At 36.7% G+C, this 12,433-nt stretch overlaps 1 protein-coding gene across 1 annotated transcript in view; it reads right to left on the reverse strand.

Annotated features, from left to right (window-relative positions):
• Window positions 1–12,433, reverse strand: part of PSMD1 (proteasome 26S subunit, non-ATPase 1) — a 100,809-nt gene that overhangs the window by 38,025 nt on the left and 50,351 nt on the right. Inside the window, exon 17 of the mRNA XM_068544251.1 lies at window positions 85–199. Coding sequence (XP_068400352.1) covers window positions 85–199 — 115 coding nt within the window. The remainder of the gene's footprint in view (window positions 1–84; window positions 200–12,433) is intronic.

Below are 12,433 nucleotides of genomic sequence, written 5' to 3' on the forward strand. Positions count from 1 at the left end.
TTTACAACTGTTACATAAACTTTTCGGCTAGGGAAAACAGTCTGGCGCCAGAAAAGAACTGACCGCATTGGCTTTGGCCTTTACCTTGTTTCCTGTACCAGCACAGCAGATACCCAGGGCCATTGCAGCTCCATAACGCACATGAGGATTGTAACTCTCTGACAACAATGAAACGACACTGGGGCACTGTTCAGGGGTCCTGATGAGAAACAGAGAAAGTGAAGACAGTGTTATAGATAACATATTTTAAATCAAGATGGAAGAATTTTAATCAATTTTTTGAAAGTTATGGGAAACAACAGAGTTATATTTAACACAGAAGTTGCAGAATTAAAAATCTCCAACAGAATTCTAATTATTGATACTAGAAAGCTATCTTCAACATTCAGAGAATATATGCAAAGAAAGAGGAACATATCAGTGATCCCTCAACCACAGCTCTGCATCACAGCATTACTCATTCCCTTGTGTCTTCTCTAGGGTGGAGAACAGCCATGGGAGATGGGGCGGGCCGGGGCGGGGGGTGGGTAATGGGGACGGGGGAACGCTGCCCTACGTCCATTCTTATAACTCCTGCTTACTCTGTGTCTTGTTTCAGAAGACAAAAGTCACTTACAGAGACTCCAAGATGTTTCCAAAGCTGCACAAAAGATTTAAATATCCCAGTATTACTCTGATTGAATATTAAATTGTTAAATAAGACTTGGTATGAAAAAATTCTGATTTTTTTTGTCTTCAGCAATTATTTTTGTGTTGATAAGAACAGAGAAATTGTTCTTTTCTCATCTTCTTCATATTTGCAGCAAATACAGAAGAGAGGACAACCTTGACAAATGAAGTATCTGATCTCATCTTAAAGGACTATCCTGTTATAGTGGTCACTCCTGAGGGGGCAGCAGGATGGGGTAGTAACTAGAAGAGAGTGTAAGGGGAGTTTCTAGAAGGCTGGTACTGATGTTGAACTAGGTGCTGGTTACACAGGTGTGTTCAGTTGTGAAAATTCATCAAGCTGTAGGCTAATTATGTTCATGTTTTTAGATGTATATTACACTTCAATAAAAACTTAAAAAAGAGACTATTAATATATTACATTTCAATAGAACGTTTTTTAAAAAAAGTATCCTGTTGTGAATGAAAGCAGTTATTACCTACAGATCAATTTAAATCTATAATTCTATGTTGAAATTGCCCTCTAGCCTCAAACTCCAGTGAATGGTAAATTCAAATTTCAAATGGAGTAGAGCCAAGTTTATGCAACTGTCTATAAAGGTGGAATTTTGGGGGAAAGGCAAGATAGGGGTAGGGGATTAAGAGTACAAACTACTATGTATAAAATAAATAAGCTACAAGGATATATTGTACAACACAGGGAATACAGCCAATAGTTTATGGTAACTATATATGGAACTTAATCTTTTAAAATTGTGAATCACTATGTTGTACACCTGAAACTTATATATTATACATCAACCATACCTCAAAAAAGAAAAAAAGGTAGAACTCTGCTATCACTCTTTCTTGAAAATGTTCTTTCTCAGTTTGATGAAGCTAGTTCCTAGTACGAAAAATCTGTAAACAATCTAGTGGCAACAATACAGAAAAGTAGTATAAAGAAAGCAATGTACTAAGAAACAGAAGATCTGGGTTCTAGTCTTAGTTTTGTTAATTTCTTAGTACACGACATTAGGCAAATCACTTAAATTTTCTTTTCTGTAACTAGAGATAATATTTCTTGACTATCATGCAGGAATAATATAGAAACAAATGAGCAAATACACATATGCTTTCAGTTAATGAGTACTGAGGTAAATAACAGTAAGTTATATAAGAAGTAAAAAAACCCATGTTCTAGTTCCTGTTTTGCCTCTAAATAGCTGGGATAATTTTAGACAAGGTTCGATTAACCATACACTCTGGGATCCCTTTTCACATCGGAAAAAGAAGGAATTGGACTAAAAGTTCCATAAGGTCTGTTCCACTTTACGATTCTATGGCTTTTAAAAATGAACCAATCATCAAAGGTTTTAAATCAGTGTTCATTATTACAGGACATTTCATCAATGAGAAATATTCCTATGAAATAAAAATGAAATTTTAAAGGTGATATCATACCAAAGAGGTTGCTGGAGAATTACTGTAGTTGACAGCATCATTGTTTAACTTTTTAAAAAAATTAATTAATTAATTAATTTATTTTTGGCTGTGTTGGGTCTTCGTTGCTGTGTGCGGGCTTTCTCTAGTTGTGGCGAGCGGGGGCTACTCTTCATTGCAGTGCACGGGCTTCTCAATGAGGTGGCTTCTCTTGTGGAGCATGGGCTCCAGGCGTGCAGGCTCAGTAGTTGTGGCTCACGGGCTCTAGGTGCGCGGGCTGAGTAGTTGTGGTGCACAGGCTTAGTTGCTCCGCAGCATGTGGGATCTTCCCGGACCAGAGCTCAAACCTGTGTCCCTTGCATTGGCAGGCGGATTCTTAACCACTGCACCATAAGGGAAGTCCCATCATTGTTTAACTTTTATTTTTCACTTGCATTGGGCTAAGAACTTAAAAGTTCTGTCCATAATTTTTTTTAATGTATTTATTTTTATTATTTATTTTATTTTTGGCTGCGTTGGGTCTTAGTTGCTGCACGCGGGCTTTCTCTAGTTGCGGCGAGCGGGGGCTACTCTTTGTTGCGATGCGGGGGTTTCTCATTGTGGTGGCTTCTCTTGTTGCGGAGCACGGGCTCTAGGCGTGCAGGCTTCAGTAGTTGCGGCTTGCGGGCTCTAGAGCGTAGGCTCAGTAGTTGTGGTACGTGGGCTTAGTTGCGCTGAGGCATGTGGGATCTTCCCGGACCAGGGCTCGAACCCGTGTCCCCTGCATTGGCAGGAGGATTCGTAACCACTGGGCCACCAGGGAAGCCCAGTTCTGCCCATACTTTGATACTCAAATCCTCTGACAAACTCAAACATCTTATCACATAACAAATTATAAATAAAACCACTCAAGACTGCACGTGTCTCAAGGGGCAAGGATTGAGACTGTGTCTTCCGTACTTTTTCCCATAAATTAGTAGCACAGTGCTAGGTACCAAAGATAAAATAATTTTTATTACTTAATAAAAGACAAAGGCAGCCAAACTAAATATATATTTACAGACTTGACCAACAAGTATTTCCTACTAGGTTCAAGGCCTAAGGGTTAATCACTGGGAAAAATATCAGGCACTTCCTTGTTTCCCCTCCTCACTTAAGTTTTTAACTCAAAAAAGAGAGAGTTAACAAGTACCTCTGAGTTACTTCAAAAGGGCTAACTGAGTGTCTTTTAATTTTATGTGCTTTTAAGTTCCCCGCAGGGAGACCACATAAAGGGCTAGGGAAGGCCTACTTTAAAAAGTAAAACACTGGAACAGGTAACTAAGTTCTGATTTGTTGTTTCAATAAAATTTCTTGGCTTGTAGCTAACAGTCATCTTACCAACTTACTATGTGTACAACCTTCCAGAGAGCAGGAATTGTGCAAGGGCATATGCACAAGTCACTGCCATGTTATCCAACCATAAAGTGCGCATATGAATTCCTTTTTTTTTAAACATACTGGCTATTAACTACTGTTTATTGAATATTTTGTGCAACCTCAATATTAAGTCGTATTAATAAATCAAAATGCTTTCGAGAATATGTGTCTTTTTTCTAATCTATCTTCCCTAGAAGAGGAAAAAATATAGCACTATACGTATATAGGCAGAAACACTGTTCTAAGCACATGGGTTTGGTCCCTCGCAGTGGGAATTTGGTGAGGACATAAACCTCATGGTAGTCCCTTGGTAGAGTTATGAATTTATATTTTCATTAGGTAAGTGACACAGGATTAACGTAATGACGCAGGAATTAAGAGTATTCCCTCTGTTTAATTCCCTTGTACTCCCTACCAACAGACTCCAAATAATCTGAGCAGCATCCTGAATTTTGAAGTGCTTGTTGAACGTCTTTAACTAAATAGTCCACAAATACCTCAGTCAGTACACAGAATTCTGTACAGAAAGAGGAATAAAGGCACCCCTCCCCTAACTGCTTCTCTTTCCACCGTGACTATTCATCTATACACCAAGAAAACTCACATTTTCATTCTATTCTCTCATTCCCCACATCTAATCTGCCCAATCAAGTGAAACTGTTAAATCTTGTTTCTGTTTGCACTGCTTGTTTTAGGCCCTGATCATCTCTCACTTGAAATAATACAGTGATTCCTTAAATGATCTCTCTGCCTCCTCTCCCTTTCGTTTTCAACATGCTGTGGTAGAGAGAACGTGGGCTTGGAATTTGAAAAACCTGGATTCCAATTCTAGTGCAGCCATTTATTAATAGAATGGCAATCACTAAGTCTCTCTGAGCCTTAACTGTTTCATGCATAAAATGATATCTGCTCCACCTTATTTACACTGGGGAGTTAGTGGTGTGGTAGAGTAGAATACTATACTATAATTACTAAAATCTAAATGCATAACCAGAAATTGCCTTTGGGTCAGAACCAGGAATTTGGTTACTAGTATGCTGTAGTTTGGGCTCTTATTTTTTAAGAAAGGTAAGGCAACTCATACCCAAAAGTTCATTCAAAACAATGTAAAACAAGCTGGGTATTAAACCTAGAAAGCTGGTTATATTCAGGGTTCTGACCTCCAGATTTCCTCACCAACTTTTAGGGAGCTAATGGCACAGAGAACACTTTACTTACCTTGCCCCTCAGCTGCAGCAAGGACAGGATATTCCAGGGAAAAGTGACTCACAAAGAGCTTATCCTAAACGTATCTTAAAACTTCATTTATTTTATGATCTCCCACTTGTTAAAAAGTATTATACTTAGAATAGGGCATTAACAATTTCATGAGGTTTAGAAAAAAGTTTTGCCTGCGAACATAAATACAGAGCTTTGCCTGGGAGCCTAACGCAGAGAGCTTTACCTAGTTGATTACCATAAAAGACTGAGATAGGTTGTGAGGGCTATAAACTCAAAAGCACATAAAAAATTCTTTTATGTTTCTCAGTCTAATAATAGTTCCAACTGTGACACCTTCTTCAGAAAATTTGTTAAGACAAGGAACGACAAATTCTTTAATTAGCTTAGACATTCAACCTCTTCAAGAGTACAATAAAATCATAATATTCTAGGTTTATTTTAATTTTTCAACAGGCAGCCCTAAAAGGACAAAAGAATTTTTCTAAGCAATGATCGCAATGCAAACATTCACTGAAAGCTAAATTTACATTAATCTTTATCCAAATACATACATACATGTTGGTATATATATATAATTTTTACAACTAAGCTAATAAATGATAAAATTATACCATCACCATTTTGAAACTGGTAATGAATTAATGGACAACAGCATCATTATCAAAGACGCTAACATCATGAAAAGAGAAACAACTAGACCTTACACCTTATGTGCACTGCCAGCCCCTTCTTAATAAAAAAGGAGGAGGAGGAGGAGGGGGAGGAGGGGGAGGAGAAGGAGGAGAAGGAGGAGAAGGAGAAGAAGAAGAAGGAGAAGAAGAGAGTGAAAAATTGAACCTGAATGTGACCAAGCCTCTAGATCTAACTATCAATTTACAGGAAATATAGAAGACCAAAAAACACATTATATTACACACAGGGATGCAACTGAGAGAGAGGGGGGCAAGGCAAGGGAAGGAGAAAGAACCTGCAAATTAATAGAAAATACACTAACTCTTTAATAACAATTCATAAGGCTTTTTTTCAGTTATTTTAAATAATTCTGACTCTCCCTGAATGTTAGCTTTTCTATGTAAACATTTATGTCTTTAAGATAATGTCACAAAATAATTCCTGTAGTTTGTTTTAATGGCTTTGGATCAGCATTTAAAACTAAGTATTTAAATGACTAATCCCTGATCAGCAATAAAAGTTCATCTCTATGTCTCTGTGAACATATTTAGAAAAATAAATGTCTAGAAATGTTCAAGTCACAGGAAAAATAGTGGATTTTGTTATATTGGCTGGGGATAGTTAGCAAGGAATTCAACACTTTGATTAGCACAAAATGTGTTACCTATGACTTAGCTTTTCCTCATATTTACATTTTGATATGTTAAATTTAAAAAGTATATTTACTCAGACAATTACAAATTTGCTAGCTGCATTTGTTCTCAACAATGGAGCTACATGTTGTGGGAATTCTAGCAACATTTCTTGCTCTCTTTATTTCTTGGCTAGTTTATAAAAATTTAAAAAGTGAATACCATTAAAAGAGGGGAGATATTAAACATTTTGAATTTTGTCTTCATAACAATATAAAACATACATAAAATATTATCACAAAAATAACTGAAAAAGAAGAAAACAGTTTCATTTCCCAAACACCCTTCTGTCCCATGAAACTCTGTATCCTAAGCTACTGCTATTTGTAGTTTTTTACTACAGTTTTTATGGTAGTTTTTTTTACCATCAATTTAGTATTTACTGAATTATCTATCTACTACATGTAAAGTACCACCAGGAAAACAAAACCACACAGATCTTGCCCCAAACCTTACAAATTTAGTCCGATCTTTAATATTTCTTTTTTAACATCTTATTGGACTTCAGAAAACTAAAAATAATTATAGTTTCAGACAAGCTTTTGGTATGTTTCTAAACAGAGTAATTTCTTTCAGGTGCTGCCAAAATGGAGTGAAAATATCTCAAATAGGTAAGAAGAAAGTAGATTGAAAAGATTTATATAAAGAAATTGCTACTTCACCATAATAAGAAACATGGCTCTTAAAAATCTCAGATTGCATTCCTGAACCTAGAGAAATGTGCAACATTCAGAAAGTTACAGCATTATCAGCATGTTTCCCCCTGCCCTTCAAATCATCAAACTAAGAAATGAAAAATTCTCTAGAGGGGCTCAACAGCAGAATTGAGCAGGCAGAAAAAAGAATCAAATCAGGTTAACTGATAATATTAAGTTAGGTTAATTGAGAATTGAAGTTAGGTTAGTTGAGATTATCCAATCTGAGGAGCAGAAAAAGAATGAAGCAAAATGAACAGAGCCTAAGAGACCTGTGGGCAACACAAGACATACCAACATACGCATAATGGGAGTCCCAATGGGAGAAGAGGAAGAGAAGGCTGAAAGAACTCTTGAAGAAATAATGGCCAAAAACTTCCCAAATTTTGATGAGAGACTAGAAACTTAACAAACTCCAAGCAGGATAAACTCAAAGAGAACAGTGAACAAAAAAGACAAACACTACATTCTAGTAGGAGAAAGACAATAAACGATAAATGATAAAGTAAGTAAAGAGGTGAAGTTCTAAGGAGAACCAAAAAAGTAAATCAAGGTAAGGCGTATTGGAAGAGCCAAGAGGAGGGGGCATTTTGCAGTATTCATTAGAGTAGTCAAGGCAGGCTTCAATGATAAGGTGATACTTAAGCAAAGAAAAGAAGGCAGTGAAGAAGTGAGCCAAGTGGCTGCCCAGAGAAGGAGTATATTAGGTAGAGGAAACAGCTCATGCAAGGGCCCTGTGGGGGAATGATGCCCAGCATGTTTGAGGAGTGGCAAAGAGGTCAATAGTTCGAGTGTAGTGAAGAGGGGAAGAGTAGTTGAAAACAGGGCCAGATTATAGGAAACTTGGTTTTTACTATGAGTGAAGTGAAGGGCAATCAGGATTCTAAGCAAAGGAATGATATGATCTGACTTGTTTAAAAATGGTTAATTTTGGCTGCTCTACTGAGACCAGAGGGCAAAGGTAGAAGAAAGAAGACGCGTTAAGGGGCTACCTCACAAATCTGGTTAAGATATAACTGTGACTTGGTGGTAGTCATGAACATGGGGGAAAATGTTTGAAATTTGGTACATATATTGAAGGTAGAATAAACAAGATTTCCTGATGGTAAGACGTGAAAAAAAAGAGACTGGAAGAATGCAACTGCCTTTAACTGAGATAAAGAAACCAATAGATAGAACAGATTTGGAGGGGAAGAGCAAAAGTTCAATTTTGGACATTTTGAGTTTGAGATGTTTTTAGACACCTAAGGGAAATACTGAGTAGGTAATTGAATGTAACAGTCTGGAGTTTGAAGGAAAGGTCTAGGCTAGAGATACAAATTTGGGAGTTTTAGTATATAGGTAGTATTCAAAGCCTTAAGTGTGTCTGAGATCACCAAGTGTGAGGGGAGAGGAGGTCCAGAAATGAGCCCCAGAGGAGCCCCAATATTAAAGAGGTTGAGATGAAAGAGAACAAGTAAAGGAGACTACAAAGGAGTAGTAATGAGGTAGGAGAAAATCCAACAGTGTGGTCTAGTGGAAGCCAAGCAAAGAAACTATTTTAAGGAAGGCGAAGGGGAAATGATCAACTGGGTCAAATGCTGCTGTGAAGTCGGCAGAGCAGGTTACATCACCTCCTTTTTACAAATGTAGAAATTAAAGCTCAGAGAAATTGGTTTGTCTGAGGTCTCCTAGCCCTTAAGTATGCTGCTTGTCTCATCTTATGACCACAAGATCACAGTCATTGGGCTGGAAATAGAGTTTTAGGAGTTTTTTTCAACAAGTCAATGGGAAACCATAAGAGTGAATGCAAGGAGAAAATGAAGAGGGAGAAAAGTTAACAGGATAGGAACCTTGGAAGATCTACATATTAAGAGGGTAGAATAAGACTTAGAAAAGATTCTGTAAGAAAGACAAAGAACCCAGGATAGGGTGTCTTTGAAGTAAAAAAAAGATACAAGTTTTAAAGAGAAATGCTCAGTCAATAGTGATGAATATTGCACAAAATCAACAATTGGTGTTAATTAGTGACTTTCTAAGAGTTATTTTAATAGAATATTGGGGATAAAAATCTGATTACAAGGGTTATATATTGGGTGGGTAGTAAGAAGGAAAAAGGATAGGCAATTCTCTAAAGAAGTCAAATGATGAAGGAAAGAGACTTAAGGGACAAAGAAAGGTTTTATTTTTCATTAACTGTAAACCTGAGCATGTCTGCAAGAAAGAAGTTAAAGCTGAGGAAATGAATATTTAAGGCATGGATTCTATGTGTGAAAAAGAAAATATTTTATTCAGCAAGATTGCAAAGAATTACCATAAAGAGTTGGGACTAAGGATTTAAGTAGAAGTTAGTTATGGTAAAGAGGAATGACAACATGATCCCAAATGACAGGATGGATGAAAAGAAAGACATTTTAAGAAGTTGAAAGGTGACAGAGCTTTCAGATTGGTCTAAGTCTTTCATTAAAATAAGATGTAAGGGACTTCCCTGGTGGCGCAGTGGTTAAGAATCTGCCTGCCAATGCAGGGGACATGGGTTCAAGCCCTGGTCTGGGAAGATCCCACATGCCTTGGAGCAACTAAGCCCACGTGCCACAACTACTGAAGCCTGAGTGCCACAACTACTGAAGTCCGAGCACCTAGAGCCCGTGCTCCACAACAAGAGAAGCCACCGTAATGAGAAGCCTGCGCACCACAAGGAAGCGTAGCCCCCACTCGCCGCAACTAGAAAAAGCCCGCACGTAGCAACCAAGACCCAACACAGCCAAAAATAAATAAATAAATAAATAAAAAATAATAAGAGGTAAATTCAGTCATCAGGGAAGAATGAGCGAAGTTTTAGCTCTTTCACTGATCTCATCAAAGAGAGTGAACAAGAAAGGAATTAAAAAAAAAAAAAAAAGCCAAGAAATATTTGAGCTGCACTGAGGGCCCTGTTGAAGTGAGTTAGTCTTAGCTGCACCATATCTATATTATAATTATCAGTATATGCGTTTGCACCCCTCATAAAATTATAAATTATATTGATATAAAGGCAGAAAATGTTTATCTTGTTCATCACTGTATCTCCACAAGCTAACGGAACTCAATGAATACTTCGCAAATGAATGAATACGTAATGGACACAATCCACATATTGTCAAAAATTCCTTAGTGTGTTAGTGTTTGAAAGATACTATGACTGAGAGATAAAAAATATCTTTGACTGACATTTAAGTTGTCTTCCTAAACCTATAAAAGATACTAGACTGCCCCTTTAAGTAGAAGACAGAATCTGTTCAATAAATTAAAAGGCATCAGGGATAAAAGTAAGTATTTTAGAAAAAAAAGGCACCAATTAGGTGTTTTGTTTACGGTCAGATTAGAGTTTGAGTCTGACCTTTAAGCTACTTTAGTAAGAATTAATTTATCTGGAGTTCTTGGTAAATGAGATATTCTACACAAATAAAGTTTCCAGATATTTGAAATCTCATTCTACCATTTAGAATCATACTTTTATATTTTTTGTCATTTTGGATGAAAATTTAAAAAAAATGCACTTCATGTATTCTTGTTATCCAAAACAGAGCTGAATAAAGATGATTTAACCTTTATTAAATATATGGTAGTCAACACTATGATATCAATTATTATACCACAGAGTTGTGGAGGGCTGAGTTATGAGAGCTGCAAGTCTCTATTCTGAGTAGACCTACACGCCTACACTTTTTAATTCCTGTTTTTTTAGTTGGCCCTGTTTGCTATTACCAAAGTGCTTGTCCACCTCTTAATTTGTTACTCTACTCTGGAGAAGGGAGGGAAACGTGTTTGTTAAAACTGTCTCAAATATTAAAACAACAGCAACAAAAAAAACCGTCTCAAGAGTGAATTTATCAACGGATATTCTTTTGTACTATTTAGATTTACCACCACGTGCAAATGTTTGTTTTCATTAAAGATGGGGGAGAGAAGTTTTTGTGAGTGTGTTTAGAGCAAAAAGATTTGGAGTGGGGACTTATAGACAGCCTTCTGCCTAATGTACGTGAAGTTTTACAGCACAGGTTTAGTTATTTGCCTACTGAGAGATTCATCTACCCTTTTATTATTATTATTTTGCTTTCTCTCTGATTATCAGCTATGCTTCTAATGACTCAAGGTTGCCAAATAAGTAGCTGTTCTAACTAGTTATGTCCTTTAGCCATTAAACTAATTAAAAATACAAAAATAAAATAAAAACATTCCAAGAACCAATTTTAACTACTTTTAGTTAAGGTTTAAAAAAAAAAGGGAGGGACTTCCCTGGTGGTCCAGTGGTTAAGAATCCGCTTTCATATGCAGGGGACGCAGGTTCGATCCCTGGCAGGGGAACTAAGATCCCACATGCCGTGGGGAAACTAAGCCCATGCGCCTCAACTACTGAGCATGCGAGCCACAACTAGAGAGCCCGCGTGCTCTGGAGCCTGCGTGCCACAACGAAAAGATCCCACATGCTGCAGCCAAGATCCCGCGTCCCGCGTGCTGCAACTAAGACCCTATGCAGCCAAAAATAAAATAAATAAATAAATATTAAAAAAAAAAGAAAGTGAGTGAATGTGGGTGAGAAGGTTCAGTATTGGCACAGTATTATAAAATAATAATGTTTGGTATTTTTGTAATATACTCATTGAATATTTTAATAAATTTATCTGTAAACACAGATCAATGAAGGTTTCTTTCATACAAGTCTTTTCATTAAATATAATGATGCTATTTTCAATCTGACATTACTTGTTTTGCAGATACCTATCTGCCTGCATGAGCATAGGGGTCAAATTGTGGTTCAGAATAAAGCAGTATTTTAAGATATTTTCATAGTCTTGAAGAGAAATTCTGGCACATTAAAATCCATCTGATTGTTCTTGAGGATTATTTCATTCGTTTTCACCCAAAATTCTTAGTAAATATTTTTTCTAAAATATTGAATTTTGAGTTAAAATAAAACAGCAAATATTGAATAAAATCTGAAGTGCTCAGTAGAACTGAAATGAACAAAATATTTTCCAGTAACTTTCACACAAGGTAAGGAATATAAATTTGAAACAGGGCATAAATGCTGTTGCCAATGTAGAAGTAATTAAATAATTTAAAAATATGAGCAATCTATGATGATCTTTATTTATTTTTTGCCACACGGCATGCGGGATCTTAGTTCCCTGACCAGGGATCGAACATGCGCCCCCCTGCATTGGAAGCGCAGAGTCTTAGCCACTGGACCGCCAGGGAAGTCCCCTATGATGACCTTTTAAAAGGAAACCTTGAGAATGCTGAAGTCCTAGTACTAAGCTAGTCTTACAGTTCAAGGAAAACTCAGATAGAATAGCTGATAAGACTTTTACACTAATTTTCTGAAATAAGGCAGAAATATATTTTCATTATATATCACATACTTTCCCCAATATATCTGTGAAAAAAAAAAAAAAACTGCCAATGAACCAACTCCCAAATCCAGAGGCCACCTTTTTAAAAGCAAGCAATGAAAAAGTCTCTTCTAAAACTTATGTAAGCACGTAGAATTCAAACCTTTCTGTGTTCTTCTATATAAGGTTGTAACCAGAGCAAATTAATTGTGTTCCACAACAAAGGCATAAAAGCTGGATAAGAATCTTGTTTCACTGGTAGAAATTAGAGCTCTGGAAATCACTCTAAGGTTCACTGGGCAGAACCTTC

The sequence above is a fragment of the Eschrichtius robustus genome, chromosome 5 (genome assembly GCF_028021215.1).
Source record: "Eschrichtius robustus isolate mEscRob2 chromosome 5, mEscRob2.pri, whole genome shotgun sequence".
Lineage (NCBI taxonomy): Eukaryota > Metazoa > Chordata > Mammalia > Artiodactyla > Eschrichtiidae > Eschrichtius > Eschrichtius robustus.